The sequence below is a fragment of the Myotis myotis genome, unplaced genomic scaffold, assembly GCF_014108235.1.
Source record: "Myotis myotis isolate mMyoMyo1 unplaced genomic scaffold, mMyoMyo1.p scaffold_m19_p_3, whole genome shotgun sequence".
Taxonomy (NCBI): Eukaryota; Metazoa; Chordata; class Mammalia; order Chiroptera; family Vespertilionidae; genus Myotis; species Myotis myotis.
The window spans coordinates 198,085,990-198,106,151 of NW_023416335.1; the positions used below are offsets into that span (position 1 = coordinate 198,085,990).

General features: G+C 41.5%; 1 protein-coding gene across 1 annotated transcript in view; it reads left to right on the forward strand.

The window, feature by feature from the left end:
* The first annotated feature begins 265 nt into the window (after positions 1-265).
* NR1H4 (nuclear receptor subfamily 1 group H member 4) overlaps positions 266-20,162 on the forward strand; it is a 66,522-nt gene continuing 46,625 nt past the window's right edge. Inside the window, exons 1-3 of the mRNA XM_036301646.1 lie at positions 266-642; positions 10,888-11,034; positions 11,679-11,813. Coding sequence (XP_036157539.1) covers positions 11,747-11,813 — 67 coding nt within the window. The 5' untranslated portion in view covers positions 266-642; positions 10,888-11,034; positions 11,679-11,746. The remainder of the gene's footprint in view (positions 643-10,887; positions 11,035-11,678; positions 11,814-20,162) is intronic.

Sequence of the window (20,162 nt, forward strand, 5' to 3'; positions counted from 1 at the left end):
TGATGGGCCCAGGAGGAAAATAGCAGAGGAAAAGGGTGGGATGGAAGTAAGAAACATTCCAAAGATAGAGTCCACAGGAATCTGTTATTATTTGACATAGGACGCCTGAGAGAGGGAAGGGCTGAGAAGGCTCAGGGTTTCTAACTTCAGTAACTGGGTGGTGGTGAAACTATTAAATTGGAGAGAGGGAAGAGGACAGCTTGCTTTTAGGTGAAGTGCACGGAAATCTGGGGACTCTGAACCCCAAAAAGCAGCCCCAGGAGACGTGTTTTGAAAGACAAGCTTCAGGCTCCTGGGCGGTGTCACCTCCCCTGCTCTGGGGCTCTGGAGTTGGGCCTGGGAATCTCGAGGCTCTCCCTTTCTGTGTTTATATCATTCAGCAGGGAAAGGATTGTTAATGACTAATCTGTGTCCGGAGGCACGGAGCCAAGGAAGAGATGCTGCTGGGCTGGGAGGCCCGTGGTCACCCACAGCTTTTGCTAGAACTCCCTCCTCCTCTTCACTCCGCTGTCTCCTGGATTCACACCAACGCAAACTCAGATCCTGAGCATTGGTAGAAAAATTGCTGGGATTTGGAGAGGAAGACTGGACTCGGAATGCTCCCAAGGCCTTGAAAGTTCAGCTCCAACCTGAGACAATCGAGTGAGTACCTAATTCCATCTCAACGCCACCGAGGGGCGGTTGTCCTTAAAAGTTTCTCTTTAACATCAGGAAATTTGGTCAACAAAGAAATGCTAGGTTAGTAGAATTTGATAGAAAATCCTGAAAATTACAAAGAAAAAGAAATTCTGAAAAGCAATCAAAAAGAAGCTTAATGGGCCTAACCTGACCTAACTGAAACCTAAGTTGTTGACCTTTTTGAACAATTATTTAGAAATATCTTCTAACATGTGGTCGCCCAGCAGAATCCCTGGGGACAGTACATTTTGGAAACGTCTCTGTTCTGTTTCCATAGATAATGTGCCTTGTATAGTGTGCTCTATTTTGGTGATTTATCAAATCTTGGTGTGAATATTGCTAATCACTTGGAAAGTAGGCATAGGACAGTGTTTAAGCTACGCTCAATTGAAATAAAAGTTTTTCCTAGAAGAGCGGGTTTAAAAGGCTTTCTCTTTTGACCTTCCTTGTACACACTTCTATTGCTTTTCATTTCTCCTATGAATAGCAGATGGAAATATTTTAAGAAGGTGGAGAACGTTAGGAAGAACTTTATTATTAAAATTGTCCAGGTCTGAATCTACAGATAAGGCCTCTCCTTGTCGGCTTACTGCCGGAGGGAATTAGCAATGATGAGGTGAGCCTAGATCATTTCTCCCAATGGAGTTTCTCTTTAGAAGCGAGGGGGCTGGAGGGCATGTACATGACTCACTTTGGATTCTTTCTCTGAGAAGCACATCTAGCTCTCAAGAAATCTGATTTTGCCCTAGGGCCACCTTGGGTCTACCTTCAAGAGGGATAGAGAAAGATGTTGGGGAACGATCGCTGGGTTTCTAGCTGTCACAGACACCTTCGTCTTTGAGTCGCCCCCCACCCTCCAAATCATGGACCTGTGCCATGTGCACCGTGGACTTTTCTGTTTTGCTGAGAATGTTGCAATATGGCTGATGCAACTCCGAGTCAGCTGAGAGAGAGCGGGCCAGGGATGACACTCTCTTGTCCTGAGACCCTTCCTCAGGACTTGCCTGGGCATTTTCCATCACGCACCTCTGCCCTGTCCCCCCGGTTGGAGAGGGAAAGTAATGTCATCCTTGTTCTTCTTCTTCTTTCCACGTTTCCCAAATCTGGCCAGTTGTGATGGCACACCCACTAGCTGTGAGCCCCTGAGATCGTGGGAAGGAAAAGAAATGTGTGCACATGAGTGTGTGGCGCAGCTCACTCTGATTCAGTGTCTACCGACAGGTCACAAGCTTTACCAAAATTGCTCGTTTCCTTCTCACAATAGCACCGCATGGAAGTTTTTCTTATACTCATAGTACAGATGAGGAAACTGAGGCTCAAAGAGGACAAATAACCTGTCCCTGGTCACACCGTTAGGACAAGCGGGATCTGAAGATGAGGGCGGGTCTTTCTGGCTCCAAAGTCTTTTTGTTGCTGCTCTGATATTATTGGGGGCTGGGAAAACTTGGAATCTGGGATGATAGCAGATCAAGTTGACCTGCCTGCGAATAATTCAGCGTAACAGGGGTAAATGGTTAAGCCCCAGTACAACTTTGAATATTCGTAGGGCATTTTCTAATGATTGTACCATGAGCAGGGGAAGTGGAGGGTTTTCAGCACTATTTGCTTTAACCCAGAGGTCGATCCAGGAGAGCTGATGGGAGACTTCAGTTATCAGCATTTTAATGAAAGACTGCAAGAACTTGCCATGGTGGTGTGATTAGGGATGTCTGAGAGGAGCTCAGAACTGCTATGGGTCACAGAGCCTGTGGATTATGAATGCTGCGAGAATACAAAAAGCTCATGTTGTCATTACATGGGGAGATAAAGGAAAGAGTAAAGATTTTATATATATATGTCTTGATTTCAGAGAGGAAGGGAAGGAGAGAGAGAGATAGAAACATCAATGTTGAGAGAGAATTATTGACCGGCTGCCTCCTGCATGCTCCATACTGGGGATCAAGCCTGCAATCCAGGAGTATGCCCTGACTGGGAATCAAACTGTGACCTTCTGGTTCATAGGTCAGTGCTCAACCACTGAGCTGCATCAGCCAGGCAAATATGTTCTTTTCTTGGGAGGGAGTGCTTTCTCTTCATTTTGCTCAGTCTCATTTTTCTCTTAAATCGCAGCAGCGTAGATCACGAAGGGGCAAAAAGAAATAGAGACAATTTTTTTTCTTCCCCAGTATTTTTTACTGCCCCTATATTTTCTGTCAGTGGAGATGTAGCTATAAGGCAACACTATATGAGAGTCCTTAGTCACCAAACTGCATGGGGGAGACAAAATCACTGTATATAAAAATATCCATCCTCCTCCCTTCTCTCCCCGCTCCCTCTTCTGTCTGTATCTCCTAACCTCTTTGCCCTCCACAGTGAGGTATCTCCTCCTCCGTTTGCCCCTTCCCAGTTTTGGCAATAAAGGAACGTCTGCTTATTCTTTCTCTCCTCTTTGTAAATTTGTGTCAGTACAACGCTAATGTAATGCAACCTGATTGTGAAGGAAAATATTTCCCAGGAAATAAACTATTGCCCAAGAAAAAATACTTGCCAAGGACAAGAGAGCCTGGTCAGCATATTCTTAGGTCTAAGAATTAGAATAGACTTCTGGTGACTAAAAATGATATGTAGGAATAAAAAATAAATTTTTATTAATCTTCATTTTTTTAAGATAAAAATTCTAATAGAACTTTGAGATTTGGGTTCCCATTTTTAAATAGATTTAGAAGTCCTTTTCCTGGTCCTGGTGATCCTGAGATAACTTAGATATTTATACTTTAATTAATGTCACTAGTTCAAAGCAAAGGGGAAATAGAGCTTTGCAGTTTCAAGTCTGGCAGACTGTGTAACAGGGTTCCCTGGAAGACACTGGTCTGTGGAGAAGATGGTCTTGCTGAGCAGAGAAAAGCCCTCTGGCCTGGGGGCTCACATCTTCTCTGACCAAGCAGGGAACTGTCTACTGCCACTCCCTAGAGAGCTACCCAAGTTCTCACTGTGGATGCCAAGTCTGCCCCAGCCTGTCACTTAAGGAGCAAACGCTGGTTGTGGCCCAGTGTTAAGAGGGAAGGATAGAGTAATGTGAAAAAGGGGTGGTGTGGAGATCCTTATTCTCTTGCAGCCCAGATTTTGAATCTGAGGCCATGACTGGGCTTCAAGGGGCCAGGAGCCCTTTGATACTGTATTAAAAAATACATGCATTTTACAGAGGATTTTGAGGGCAGTGAAACTATTCTGTATGATACTATTATGGAAAACCCATAGAATATACATCACCAAGCTTGAATGAACCTTGATGTAAACTATAAACTTTGGGTGATAGATGTGTCAACACAGGTTCATCAGGTGTAACAAATGCACAAATCCAATGGATGTGGATGGTGGGAGAGGTTGTGCATTTGTGGGGACAAGGGTTATAAAAAACACCCCTCTCTCCCAGAGAATTTAAATGTGCCTGCTTATGACATCCAGTGATATAAATGGCCAAATGGAGAATAGGGAATGATATCCTCAATGAATTAATCTCATAAAAAAACACCACCTTATGACTTAGTCTAAAATCTCTCTTTCCTTTCCCCAAAGCTACTCTCCTCTACTTTCCTCTTTCAATGTTAACACATATAAAACCTCCTCAGTTTTTTCAACTGCAGCCTAATATTTGGAACTATTGATTGAGCACAGTGCATTTAGCCATTTCACTGTTGATGGTCATTAGGTGGTTTCCACCTTTTCTCCATAAGAAACTATGCTGCAGTGAACATCCTTGTGCACATGTGCAAAGATTTCCCAGGGAAGATACCTAAGAATTAGAATTGCATTTTATTTTAATGTACAGTGCTAAAAACCAGCAAAAGATTAAAAACTATGCCCCGACTGGCAATATATGAAAATGTATATTTCTATATGTTCACACCAACTTTTAAATTTATCACAATTAAAAAGGTTTGATAATCTGATAGGTGGAAATGGCAGCCAGTTACACGAATTTGCATTTTTCTAATTATTAATCAGTTCCAGACGTTTTGCATGCTTATTGGCCACTTGTATTTCCCTTTTGGTAAATTTCCTCTTTACAGCCTTTGCCAATTTCTGCCCTGGATTGTTTATCCTTTCTGTTTTTATTTATATAAGTTATTTATGTATTGTTTGTACTAATTTTTGCTGTTATTTATGTTGTAAACATTTCCTTCCAGTTTGTTTCAGATATTTAGCTTTGTTTATGGTGTCTTGATTTCTGTCCTCTTGATTTTAATGTAGTCAAATTATTCATTTTAATTTATGTTTTGTTTAGTAATGTCACTAGTTCAAAGAAAAGGAGAGATCCCTAAACTCATAAAGACCATAAATGTATTCCCCTATATTTTTCTTAATAATTTCATAATCTTAATGTCTTTCATTCACCTGACTTATTTTCAAGAATAATGCAAGATAGAAATCTCTATTCCATCTCACCCCACCAAAGGAATAGCCAATTTTCCTGGCACTGTTTCTTGAATAGGCCATCTTTCTCTCCACGGCTCGAGCTGAATTCACTAGTTCAGCATTGAGAGTGATTTATGGTTGCTCAGAATGCTATTTTCCCTTCCTATGTCTTCCCCACTACATGACTTTGCCTAGCCTAATGCCTGCTCCTTCAAGATGAAATTTAAGAATCAGCCTTCCACCTCCAGGGAGACTTTCTTCATTCTCCTAGTCACATCCCTGCTTAAAACCCACCAATGACTTTCATTTAGAATAAATCCAAAATCTCTACCCTGGCCGGCAGGCCATATGAGAGCCACCTACTCTTAGACCTGATCTCTTGCACTCTCCCTTCCTCACTCATTTCCAGCCTCACTGGGCTTTTGCTGTCTCTCCTGCACACCAAGCCCTGGCCCTTAACACTTGCTGACACTCTGCCTGGACTTTTCTTTGATGTGGCTTATTCCTTCTTATCCTCCACATCTCAGTTCAGAAGTCCGCTCTGCAGAGAGCTCTTCCCAGATCACCCTCTCCAACCACACCACTCTATCCCTTATCATATTTATTTTCTTACTAGAGGCCTGGTGCACAAATTCGTGCACGGTGGGGTTCCTTGGCCTGGCCAGAGATCTGGCTGGTTGGATCTGTCTCGCCCAGTCCCAATGGGGGCCATGGGAGGTTAGTTGAAGGGGGGAGGGGGCTGCAGAATGTTGGCTGTGGGAGCGCACTGACCACCAAGGGGCAGCTCCTGCATTGAGGGTCTGCCCCCTGGAGGTCAGTGCATGTCATAACGACTGTTCCACTGGTCGTTCTGGTCATTCAGTCGTAATGGTCACTTAGGCTTTTATATATATAGATTATCACCATGGGAAATCTTACATGTTTACTTGCAAATTGTGTATCTCTCCCACTAGAATGTAAGCCCCATGAAGATAGGGATTTTTTTTTCCCTACCTCATTCACCACTCTGTTTTCAAGACCTCCATCGAAGCCTGATACATAGAAGAGAATGAATGAAGGTTCAGTGAATAACTGTTCTTGCTGGTCTCCTGAAGGGATTTGTGCTACCTCTTTCAAACGCCACACTATTCTAATTGGGTTTTCATTAGCTGACTTTTCCACTAAGCTGCTTGAAGAGATCATGATTTTTTCTTTCCCCTTAAGAACATTCTTCTGGCCTTTGGGCTGAATCCAGGGCTTTCCCTGGGCACAAAATGTTGATGGCTAGAAAAAGCTCACTTTTTCCCTGCCCTTTAGGAATAGATGACATAGATGTTCAACAGAATGTGTGCTCTGTCATCAACAAATGGTTTCATCCAAGAAAAATGCCACCAAGGATGGTTCCTTTTGGATGTGATGAGTTTGTAGGTAGCAGCACATGTAAACAATTTTCATCTTTATCTTCTGGGAGCTGAGATTCTTCTAAGTCAGAGTCAAAGCTATTTAATTGGAACAGGGTGTTTCCGAGGTCTCTATTTGCAAATGGTTTCTGATAAATCAGAGGAGCTCTATACACCATGAACTTCCTGTGACACACAGTGTCTAAACAAGTCGAAAGTGATAACCAGAAAGTGGGAGTCTAAGCTACCAGTCACTCGTTGTCTTATCACATTCAAAACAAACAGCACATACCATTTCTGAAATTACTGCTGGGTCCTTAAATGAAGGCTTAGGCTACAGATCATACAAATAAACATAAAGTAAAATAAACATTTTGTCCCTTCCACCAATACTTAAGGCTTAACCTTGGTATCTCCAGGCTTTTTCCTTTCCTTTCTCCTTTCTGTACACTAGACTCAAGTCCCTCCCTTCCCATTTCTGCAGATACCGCCATGGTATGCACCGATCATCTCATGTTAGCAACAGATTTCCTGAATTTTCCTCCTTCCTTTACTGCTTACTTTCTCTGTCCCACTTTTTCAATAGCGTGATCTTCTTGAAGACAGATTTCATTATGTCATTCAAAATTTCCAGTAGCCCTTCATTGAACACAGGTAGGGTCCCCAAATATCTTATGGGAAGAAATTACTTTCTCTTCAAAGTCTTAAAAATTTGTATGTGTAAGAGTGTGTAAGAAAGAATCCCTGTATCGACTTACATATCTTTACAGATGAGGAAGCTTTTCACATATAGCATGGGGCAAAGTAGGTTTACAGTTGTAAATGAATAAAAAAAGATGAACACTTTATAGAAAAAATGGCATAAAAAGGGTATAAACAGAAAATTGAAAGTAATGGCCACATATAGGCAATAGAGATGTAAAAATTTTCCAATTTCACAGATAATCAAAGAAATGTAATTTAATACAGTGAGATAGGATTTTTCACCTAGAAAATTAGACAAGATTGTTGAAAATGAGGGTATTCATTATATTTATTCATAGTTTACCTGTAATATTACTGGATTAAAAAAAAATTCTTCTGTGATTTGTTTAGGCAGAGATTAACAAAATTTTCTTGTAAAAGGCTAGTGAGTAAATGTTTTTGGCCCTGTGGGCCATGGAGTGTTTGTTGCAACTACTTAACTCTGCCATTGTAGGGAGAAAGAAACCTAGATAATCCATAAACAAATGGATGTTGCTGTATGCCAATAAAACTTTATTTATGAATACTTAAAAATGAATTTCATGTGTCATGAAATATCCTTCTTTTAATTTTTTAAACTGTTTGAAAATTTAAAACCATTGTTAGCTCGAAGGCTGTACAAGAACAGGCCCAGCTTTGGCCTGCAGGCAATAGTTTGCCAAACCCCAGTTTAAGGCACAGTGTTTAAGGGCCCTTTATGCTATGAGTGGGCATAGTAACTGGGAGAATGCACAAGAAACTGACTATAGTAGTTGTATTTGGTAAGGAAAATGAGTGACAGAACTGGAAAAAAGACTTATTTTTTTCTGTGTACTATTTGAATTGCTTACTATGTGCTTGTGTTGCCATTTTAAAAATTCGAGAGTTCCTTTTCTTTAAACCCCTTCTGGAATCATAAACCCAACAATATTGATTTGGGCAGACTCTGCCAACTGTCTGGATTCTGAGGGCACTGTTGTTAGCTCTTCAGGGACACCCACATAGTGGGTCTCCAGTTAGCGGGAATAACGCAAATGATACAGAATTAGTGGAATTGGACTTTCATTTGGGTAAGAGTGATAAATTCTGTCCATTGTGCAATAAGAGAATGAAATCCTTATCTTGTACCATTTATTCAGGATCAGCATACCAAATGTCAGGGAATTTGGTGGAACTAAGCAAGAAAAACAATTAATACAAATCATTTAATTGAGCCTATATTTCTTGAGGGCCTACTGTGTGCCAGGCACTTGAATGGAAGGTGCCAAGTTGATATGAACACATGAAGGAAAATACAAGATTTTGGTGCAAAATGAAGATGATGGTACCTGGGAACTATCAGAGAGCTGTGATGTGCTACAGAAGTATGGGGAGCTTGATGAACATGACTGAAGGTTCTGAAGGCAAATATGAGAAAAAGTTAGCATGGAGGGAAGCCTAATGTAAGCGTCAGAGAGCTGAAATCTGTTTTTTAAAGACCAGAGCAACTGGGTCTTAAATTACAGAGTATAAGTTTGGATTGAATATTAGGGAAAATTCCTGACTCTGTACTTTGTAGGTTCCTGGAAACTTTTATGGAAAACTGGAATTTCCTAAAAATAAAAGAAACTCAATCTAGAACAACAGTTGTATGAATTTTGAGGGACTTTTCAATCCATTTATTATACAATATGCAGATATATATATATACACACACATATATATATTTATACATAATTCATGTATATAATGTATACACATTGAATGTATACATAACAATTTATATATACAGATTAAAACTGGAATTTCCCAAGTCCTCAAATAGCTTGTGAGTGTGAATGAGGTCCCATTAATAGCAACAACTCAACTTTTACTGGCTTATTCTTCAGGACCTTTGGCTCCCTACCAGAGTCCTCCTGTCCCCAAGTATTTCAGGGAGGCCTTGGGGTCTCTTTATGTTTGTTCATAATCAAGTCTGTTCTGACCACATCTTCTACTATTTCTGTGTTCATTGGAGAGACCAGTACCAACCAGTGGTCACAGCAACTCTGCTGGGCATTCTCCATGGGTTATGGTGATACCTCAGCTGCTCTTTCACAATTGCCCAGAATGGCCCTGAGTCCTGTTGGGGTCAAAGTTCCACTGTGATATGTGGCAGAGTTGTTTGAGCGTGAGGGTGGAGTTGAAATGAGTTCTCTCCTACTTATTATGTTCTGTTAGAAAGGTCTACCTTATAGCTCAAGGTTTCCAAGCTTCAATTTATTTATAATTTTCTCCCTTTTTACACTAGGGTGTCAGGACGGCCTCTTAAATCTAGTATAGGTTGGTCAAATACTGTGTTACATTGAAAATTACACATTCGCCTAATGACTGTGGCTTTGCTTTGGGGCAAGAGTCCTTGTTCCTGGCTCCCTCTGACTTTAGAATGAGTTTTCTCCCAACAAATCCTTTGGCTTACTGGAAAGTAGACTTTGGTAGGACCATGCCATTGGTTCACCAGATGGACCCAGATATGTCTGCATTCCCACAGTAGATACAGTCTGTATCCTTTCACAGTGTGTGTGTGTGTGTGTGTGTGTGTGTGTGTGTGTGCATGCGCACGTGTGTGTCTGTCTGTCTCTTACTAAATTCTTCAACCTCTCTGGTGTCTTTTCATCAATTCAGATGTGCCCTAGTATTGCCTATCATAATGGAATGTCTGCAAGTAGAGTAGATCTTACAAATGATTAATTAGGTGGTTTAATGTTGTCATTAAAAATACGGGTTCTTCAACGTGAATGAACAAACAAAACAGAAACAAATTCATAGATACAGAGAATAGACTGATGGTAGCCAGAGAGGAGGGGTGTTGGGGAACTTGGTAAGAAAGGTGAAGGAATTGAGAAGTACAGATTGGTACCTGACAAAATAGTTAGGGGGATGTAAAGGACAGTATAAGGAATATAGTCAATAATATTGTAATAACTATGTATGATGCCAGGTGGGTAATAGAAATATCAGGGGAAATAATTTGTAAAGTATATGATTGTTTAAATATATGTCACTTTGCTATACAGCTGAAACTAATACAAAATAATGTTGATTGTAAACTATAATTGGAAAAAATAAAAACTATCCTTGAAATTACATCCTCCCTCAACTGCTTCCCCATCTGGACTCCTTTTCACACCTACCTCTCTATTAGAGCATCCTCATCTTTGCCTTCATCATCAGCTTTGAATACAATATGCAATTATCAGTATATTTGTGGAATTATTTTTTAATCTCTCTATTCATTAAGTTTGATGTCATAGATCATGGATGCTTGTGTTCCTTTCATCATTTTATTTCCAAAGATTCAGCACAGAATTTAGTGCAGAATAAGTCCCCAACAAATGTATTTTGAAAGCATGAGTAAATGAATAAATACAGCAAACATTGTCTGGTGGACTGTCTTACCAGCAGCCACATGCATCTGCTACCCACTTCTGCTTGAACGAGACCATTTTGCTGAGTGAGAGAGAAAGAAATATGAATAATAGGAAAGTTCTAATGAAATAAATATTAGTCTAAAAAATAACCCTAGGTTCTCTTCCAGAGTAGAAAATATAAATAGTTATTATTTGTAAACAAAGCAATTATTTTGTGGAGACAGGATAAAAAGGTTTAAAAATCGCCCTCAGAAAACAGCCTTAGAAAAGAGGTTCTGATAACACACCTTTTCATTATTTGACCTTTCACATTTCTTCTTCAGGGAGGTAGAAGACATATTGGGAGGAATAAAGGAAGGAAGTAAGGAAGGAAAGAAGACCTGGAGATAAAACTAAAAGTGAACACTGCTTCTCTTGGGTTCTGGGATGAGTTCTGGACCACTCCCCAGGATGAAACTTCAGACATTTTGGTGAGATTTACCATAACTTTTCTGCTTATCATAACTTTTTTTTAATCCCAGATAATATATGGCCAAGGTAGATCATGAGAGTGAAAATGCAAATCCCTTAAATTTTCTCTAAGAGGCAAAGATAAAGATCTTGGGGGAATCCTTTCTAAATTTTTGATTTGCTGACATAGTGCCTACTCAACTTAAGAATATTCCAGTAGAAAGGGGTCTTAAAGTACTTTTGTGTTTGTGCAAAGACCTGTTCAACTTTAGAATAAAATTTAAGATAATACATCATGGATACATCCCATTTTAAATCAAGGCTTTTATATTTGTGTTTTTTGGTGGGATTTTTTTGTATGTAAAAGAAAAAAACACAACCAAAATATCATCATGCTTTGCCCAAATCTCCCAAGTGTTGATATTTAAGTGAAAATATATGGTGTTTTCCCAGGTAAATTGGAGAGTATCTCTACACTTATAAGTCCAACTTAGGTGTAAAAATGATAAATATTGAGAACAAATACATAAAGAAAGGCCTTGGCAAAATGTCAAAAAGGAGCCAATTACTGTTTTGTAAATTAGCATGAACTCTCCCTCCCTCTCTCTCTCAACCATCTCCTACCTTCTTCCTCAAACTCGTTATTTATTTATTTGCATTTCAGGGTGTTTTTTTGAAGACCACAATAACAAAGGTGCATTCTCAAGTAGAAAAGTTTGGATTGGATCAAAAATGAATCTCATCCAACACTCCCACTTACCTGCTGCGGATGAATTTTCTCTTTCTGACAATTTATTTGGTAAGTTGTTAAGTTCATTGAAATCTATATAAAACAGGCTACAATTTGGAAATGCATGAGAACAAAGCTTAGATGATGAGTGCCAGATAGAGTCCAGAAAGGATTTTTGTTCCTTCTGAGTACTCAGTAAGCGTTAGCTACTAATCAAAGTTAGAAGTAGATAGAACCTTGGATTCATTGAATCAAGTGGTCTTCTCTTTTATAGATGAGGACAGCAAGGCCCAGAGAGCTTTGTGACTTGTCCAAGGCCGCAAGGCTAGATGATTAACAGAGCTGGGAGTAGAAACGAATTCCTGCTCTAGGGCTGAGTCTGATCTTATTACAGCATGTACTAAAGTATGAAGTCATGATTGTTGTGGTTTAATATTATACCTATTAAAGGCTGAGCTTACTTAAGTTATAGTTCTGTGGTAGGCTTGCTACCCACCATCCTTCCGGTGTTGGGGGATATATGGCATAGTGCCAGGATTAGTCATTTAAACTGGCTTGAGGACAAATTGTACTAAGTTGTTTCCAGTAGATCTGTAACTAGATGGTACCATAAAATGATATATTGCTCTACTTTATGCATTTATGAAAAAGTCTCATTATAAAGAATTTTAATTGGGACTATCAGCAGAGTCAGCAGGGGTAAATTTGGGGTGGGGCAGGGAAGCTTTGTGCCACTTTTAAAATAATTCCTTTTTGTATAGAAGCCCTGCTAAGACAGCTTGGATGTTCCCAGCTATTCACCCTACATTAATAAATGGACCATGGCAGATGGTAGTGAAAATGCAAATGCTTGAAATTCCACAAAAGTCAGTGTTTGAAGGCATGATCCCCTATTTGCAGACATCCCTGGGCGATGTTAATAGCTTATGCTATTACCACCTTTGTGTATAATGGCTTATCAGGTCCTTTCCAAGAAGAGGTCATTATTTATCTTACCTATTTGCATGCCTACCTGCCCCCATACAGTATAAGAGTATTTAAGGGCAGTGACAATGTTTTATTAATTTTAGAATGTACTTGATAAATAAGAATCAAGTCATCTATACTAATAAAAGGGTAATATGCTAATTAGACAGGGTCGACTGGGCATCTTCCAGTCATCTGGTCCTCCTTCTAGATGAAGCCACAGTGGCAGGTGGGGGCCGAGGCAGAGGCGGTTAGGGACGATCAGACTGGCAGGGGAGATCAGTTAGGGGAGATCAAGCCAGCAGGGGAGGGCAGTTAGGGGCGATCAGGCTGGCAGGGGAGGGCAGTAAGGGGCGATCAGGCCGGCAGGCAGAGAGGTTAGGGGTGATCAGGCCAGCAGTCAGAGGGGTTAGGGGTGATCAGGCAGGCAGGCAGAAGGGTTAGGGGCAATCAGGCAGGAAGGCAGAGTGGTTAGGGGCGATCAGGCAGGCAGGCAGGTGAGCGGTTAGGAGCCAGTGGTCCCAGATTGTGAGAGGGATGTCTGACTGCCAGTTTAGGCCTGATCCAGGCCTAACCCGGCAGTTAGACATCCCCCGAGGGGTCCTGGATTGGAGAGGATGCAGGCCGGGCTGAGGGACCCCCCCCCCCATCTGTGCATAAATTTCGTGCACCGGGCCTCTAGTAAATAATAGAAGGAAAGGGGAAAGAAGGTTAAGGAAAATAAGAGATTTTTATTGGTAACTCAGAGAGACCAGTCATTATTTATGAAATACCAGTTCTTGGACATACTTGCTGCATCTTCTTTCCTTTTTTTTGTCTTTTCTTCATCCTGTGGAGGATGCATTCAAAGCCAACAGGCACTACTTCCATGTCCAGCAACTTGACCATTTGCTTCTGGCCTATCCTAAAAATCCTTAAAATAATCGATGTATAGACATTTTTATAATTTTTGCTCTACCAGTCAGAATGCACAGAATAATTAAGATGATAGCTACATGTCATAGACTAAGGAGAATTCCACTTAAGGTTTTTTTTCCACATAAAAACGCCGCTTTCTGTTCTGAATTATGATTGCATGTTAAGCTCTCCAAGCAAGCACATCAGGTTGAAGGTTGACCTCCGCAGCCATGAGGTGGAAAGATGTGAGGAGACAGAAAAACAGAGGTGAAGGAGCGGTCAAGTTAGAAGCATCTGAAAGTGCTTGCTGAGGAAGCACTGTGACTCTTGCTGTCAGTGCTGTTCTTTCTCCCATCCACTTTCCTAACACTTCATTCAAGGTTTCTGAGACTAAATAGCACAAGATGCATAAGCTGCAATGCATAGCTGTTATTCCCGGCTAGAGCAGCTTCTTCAAATCTTCAAATCGTCCCCTCCCCTGGTAAACTAATCTGAACCATGTATGACTATTTGGACTCCCTTTCCTTTTCCTTGTTATGATCTCGAGCCAGATCGAAGCATTTTTTTTTTTTTTTTTTTTTTTTTTACCACATCTCTTTGCCCCAGGGCCTCAGTCTCACTCCACTCTATATGGTATACCTGAGCTACGGTTTGCCAAAGTAAGGGGTGAAGACTTGCATTTTGATTCCTCTATTCCTCCTGCTTACTTCTTTTGTGTCCTGATGGCACTGATGCATTCTATGTTTCCACCCTGAGCTTAGGATACAGAGCACCAGGGAAAAGATTGTGGCCCCTAACTTATCATTCTTGAATCTTGAGATAGACCGGAGATTCAGAAGTGTTAAACTCATGGGCTCAACTAGCTGGAGAGCTAAACTCTTTTCCAATGGTCTGTGTACTCAAAAACAGCGGTCATGTTGTTATAATCAGGGCAAGTGAAGTTTATGGTACAACACATGGATTTCTTCCCTCTGAACATTGAGCACTGACTGTATACTGGGCATTGTAATAAAGCAGGAAACAAGACAGGCAAGCTCCTAGTGGAGAGAAGACTCACAGGAAACATGCAAATAAATAAACAAGATTATATTGGAGAATGGTAAGAGCTATGAAAATAACAAACCAGGTTGATGTCATAGTAACTCGAAGAATGGGGCTGCTCTAAATGGTGTGGTCAGAGAAGGGTTCCGGGAGTTAACAAGCTGAGACCAAAAGACAAGCCAAAGAGGACATTCTAGGTGGAGGAAATAGCAAAGGCCCAAAGTCTAGCATGGACTTGAAAGGGCTTTGTCTTCTCATTTTCATTTAGGGCGGTCGAAAGAGTCTAGAGAACTGACTCTGGAATCTGCATTTCCATTAACCAGCACTTGTAAGAGGAGATGATTAGGCTTGGAATTCTAGGACCCTTGTCTATAAATTGTTACCTTGAGAAGCAGAACCCAAAGCTATGATTCATGTGCAGGCAATTTATGTGGGAGGTGTTCCCAGGGAGCAGAAGCAAAGGACTGGGGCTACAAGACAGGGAAGGAAGGAAAACCACCATGAGGTGAGTTATGAAGATCACTACTGTGTGCAAGGGGAGCTTGATTCCACTGGGAGTAGCATAGAGAATTGTCCACTGAGGGACTGGGGACTGGGGCACTTATTCACGGACCTCTGGCTCCAGTTGGTTGAGGGTGGCCCCTGGAGGCATTAACTCGCCAGCATGTCTGGGCTGTGCTTTTGCCATTGGAACAAGGCCAGGTAGTCTCTGGAGGTATTAAATAAATTTGGGACAGAACGCAAAAGGATGTGTGGCATGTTCTTGAAATGGCAGGCTGTCAACATCAGGTGAACCTATCAACATGATCATCTGCTGCAGCTCCGGGTGAAATGAAAGGTAAGCTAAAGCATGTGACACAGGTGTGTGTGTCACACAGTATAATGGGATTCCACCCCTCAGCCCCCAATCCATTGGAATATTCAAAGGAAGGCTAAGATTGGGGGTGGAGTACAGATTTGCTCTACAGTTCTGCTTCCTTAGGCTGGTGCTTATAGAAAAGATGCTTGGATAGAATGGGAATTATGAAACTGGGGCTGGAATCACCTCGTGAGGTCCTTGAACTTATCCTGCTGCCACACATCCCTGACAAATCTAGCTCATCGGGAACTCAATCCACACGAGCCTCAGAATGGAAGGACATGGTGACCTAACAGAGCCACGTCTCCTTTCCTTCAGGAGCTCTTGCAAGCCAGGAAACTTGGTCAAAGATTAATTCAGTGGATTAAGAAAGACTTCTCCACTGAATGAAGAAGGCAGGGTCTTTATGTAATTAGTGCATAATAAAAGGTAATAATGACAAAGTCCATGGCTTCCTGTGGTTTGAGGTAGTGAGTAGGGCAGGAGGTAGCATGTTAATTAAAATCTATGTATTCTTTTAGCAAATTGTGGTTTAAGAACTTGAAAAAGGCCGAAACCGGTTTGGCTCAGTGGATACAGCGTCGGCCTGCGGACTGAGCGGTCCCAGGTTCGATTCCGGTCAAGGGCATGTACCTGGGTTGCGGGCATATCCCCAGTCGGAGATGTGCAGGAGGCAGCTGATCGATGATTCTCTCTCATCGATGTTTCTAACTCTCTATCTCTCTCCCTTCCTCTCTGTAAAAAATCAATAAAATATATATATATAAAAAAAAGAACTTGAAAAAGCACAGACCTTCAGACTAAGTAGAACAGCATTCTAATAATAGCAAGGAATAAGCAAGAGAAGGTGCAGTCTCTCACTCAGTGCTCCCAGTGCAATGAGTCCGGTTCACCTAGCTCAGTGAAACTGGGAGAAGTTCACAGTAGGTGAGTGGAAATAAGCAATGAAATGGAAAGGAATAAAGTCTCAGCGGCAACTGAGGCTTTCTGAAATTCAGTGTTCTCCCCTATAAAACGAGGATAATTAATGAAATTTACTCCACAGCTTTTTGGGAGAACTGAATGGCTGTGTGGGAAAGTGTTCTGTAAACTTCAGGGCATCATAAAACAGTATAATTAGTCCAGGGCTTGATATGTAGTTGTTATTATTTAAATTGTTGAAATGATAAACACGACTCTACTCATTAAAGGGAGGAAGTTCTCTTTATCTTAACATTGTGGAGTGCAGAGAATTTTCAAGGAGCCAACAGAAATGAGCAGTATGGAAATAAATTTCTGGGTGCCCTAAGGAGGGAAACACATGTTCTCATTCTGGCATTACAGCATTGCTAGAACAGCTATGAAATGTGTGTTTTTATATTACCTTACTAGAGGCCTGGTGCACGAAATTCGTGCAAGGGGCTCAGCCCCGACAGCCGCAGTGGCTGCCTCTGCCTTGGCCCCCACGGTGCCACGGCTTAGTCTGGAAGGTCATCAGGAAGGTCGTCAGTCTAATTAGCATGTTATGCTTTTATTATTATAGATTATTGTATCTAACAGTCTTTCTAAAGCCCCATTCTAAATGAGACCCAGCAAGTGGCAGGAGGCATACCACATATAATACTGCTCACTCAGAATCCATTTCCCTTAGCTATTTTTCACCAATTTACGCTTCTGTCAGCTCTTTATGCCTGTTTTCTCTGGGAAGCTTTATTGTTATTGGAATATGGTTTTTGCCTGTCTTTTGCTTAAATTAAAAGCATCTTTCCGGTGTTACAGAAGCAGCCAGATGTTTTAAAATACAATTAAAGATCTTGAGATGCAGTTTTGTAGAATGTTTCTGACATTTGAGTTCAGGCATATTTTTTTTTTCCATCTCAGTTTAACTCAAGTGAATGCAGTCCTGAGCTGATGGGTAAATCAAAGCTGAAAGTGTTCAGAGATGGAAAGATACCTTGCAAAATGGAATTTTGTTTGAGCATAATTTAAATATTTTTTTATCCACATCTCTTCCACAGATAAAAGCAGTCTCTATGATTTTTATTAATTCACCATGGCTTTGGTTTTTGCTCTCCCAGGAAACTCAGATCTGGTTTTCTTTGTTAGAGAAGTTAAGAAATGGGTGAAATAAAAGAAGTATCTAAAGGGCCTTTTCTTGTTGTAAAATATATTACTGTTTTTTTTTAGATAGGGCAGGCATAGCTTGTAAAAGGCATGCAATGAGACAAAGAATGATAGATGAGTTGGCCAGCTGGTGAATGAATCCATTATTGTCCAGGACCTGGCTCTCAACCTTGCAGACTAAGAAATATATCTCAGGGGCACTCAGGATAAGCAAGCTAAGAAAGGTTGACTATAAAATCAGATTGCAAATTTATACATTTTACAATGATAAAAAGAATTGTGATAGTGATAACAACATTTTAGATTTCTTAGCAGATAGACTTCCAACATTCAATCCCATCTTTGCTGCTTACTAGTATGTGGTTTTAGGCAAATTCCTTAATTTTGTGCAAGATACTTACCTAATATATTAAAGTTCTCAAAAGAATGCCTGGCCCATCTTAAGTACTCTATGGAACTATTTGATATTAATATTAATTCTCACAACATTCATGTAGAGTGGATACCATTACTATTCCCCTTTTACTAGTGAGAAAATGGAGATTTGAACATGCTAAATAATCTGCTTCAGGTTCCATAGATAGTAAGTGGGCAACCAAAATATAATCAGGACAAGAAATAAGAAGTGAATGATTAAGGATCCAGGCTCAGAGAATACTCCTGATCACCTCAGTAGAGAAAGTCCTTCCAGTGTGATTTTATCACTCTAAGCCTGTTGGCCAACTTCATCTCAAGGATAGTTCTTAGAAAATCATTGTCTACATTTATTCTGGGAGTCCCCCCCCCGCTTTTTTATAGCTTCACTAGGGGCCCAGTGCACGAATTCATGCACCTTGAAAGGAACTGTGGGCTGCGAGGCTGTAGTAGGCACAGGGTGGGTCTTGGCCCATCCTCTGTACCCGCCTGGCCCCTCCTGCCTCAGCCCCTGGTCTCCTGTCTGCCAACAGCCCCACTCCCACCACCACCGCTTCCACAGCAGCAGCAGGTGTGAGCAGCAGCTGCTGTCCCAATCGCCCCTCAGGAGCAAGGGGAGGTGGAGAAGCCCACAAGGGCAGTCAGTGTTGGCAGCTGCTGCTCACACCCGCTAATGGCGCTGAGTGATCGGAAGGCATTGGGCACCAGCAGTGGGGGTGAGCATCGGCTTCAGTGCTGGCTGTGGGTGCGAGCGGGGCTGGCACTGGCAGTGGGTGCATGTGGCATCTCTGGCATCGGCAGCGGGTGCAGGTGCTGGGCGGGACCACAGCATGCTGGAGCAAAGAATTTTCAGTAACCATCAGAGGCTCTCCCTGATGACAGTGGCCGGCACCTTGGTCTGGCGCCCCTGCTCACCTGCTCCACCATCCCACCATGGCCAATGCTCACCGTGTTCCACACCCCTCCCCCCTGGTGGTCAGTGCACATCATAGCGACCGATTGTTCAGTTGTTCCACCATTTGGTCTATTTGCATATGAGCTTTTTATTATATAGGATTGCTGATGCCCTCACTTGCCATGATTGGTGTAGCTTCACATTGGTGCCAAGTCCCATCTACCACAGCGCTGTCTGATAGAAGTTTCTGTGATGATGAAAATGTTCTAGATCCACTTTGTTCAGTGCAGTAGCCACTATCCACATGGGACTATTGGACACTAAAAATGTGACTAGTATAATTGAGGAATTGATTCTAACGTCTTTAAATTAGTTTAAGTAGCCATATATGGCTAGTAGGTACCCTTTCAGACAGCATAGAACTGCAGAGGAAAAATGTATTTTTATAAAAAAAATAACATGAAGCAGCTGGTTAGCATTGAGAGAAGAGATCCAATCAGTCTTCTTTTTTTTTCTTTTTCTAAATATATTTTTATTGATTTTTTACAGAGAGGAAGGGAGAGGGATAGAGAGTTAGAAACATCGATGAGAGAGAAACATTGATTCAGCTGCCTCTTGCACACCCCCCAATGGGGATGGGCCTGCAACCCAGGTACATGCTCTTGATCGGAATCGAACCTGGGACCCTTGAGTCCACAGGCCGACGCTCTATCCGCTGAGCCAAACCGGTTAGGGCCCAATCAGTCTTCTAATGAGAACATCTTGTGGGTTTCTTAGATCAGCTAAATTATCCTGCTCTCTCTTTTTTTCAGTATAGAAGTAGCTGAGGGCAACAGACAGTTTCTGACCAGTGAAAAACTCTAGAGAACTCTTGAAACAGAAAATTCAGAGGTAGTTTGTCCTGGTTCACAACCTTTGGGCAGCTCTTTCACCTAAGATCCTCTCAAGGCAAGGATATTTCTTGGGTTGTAAAGAGAGAATGAGGTCAGAAGTAAACTGAGGATGGAGAACAGTTTTGCAAATGGTAACCCTTGATTGCACAATGCAAACTGAAATACACCCACGGACCATCATACCTTTCTTCTTTCTCTGCAGCTAGGGCAAGCGTGCTTTACCTGTTTAGCCATGGGGTCTTGAGTCAGAAGACCTTGATTAATGTTTTAGTTTTATCCCTTAACAACTGGGTGGCTGTAGACAGACCACTGAACTTCACGGAGTTTCCTTTCTGAGTCTGTAAAATAGG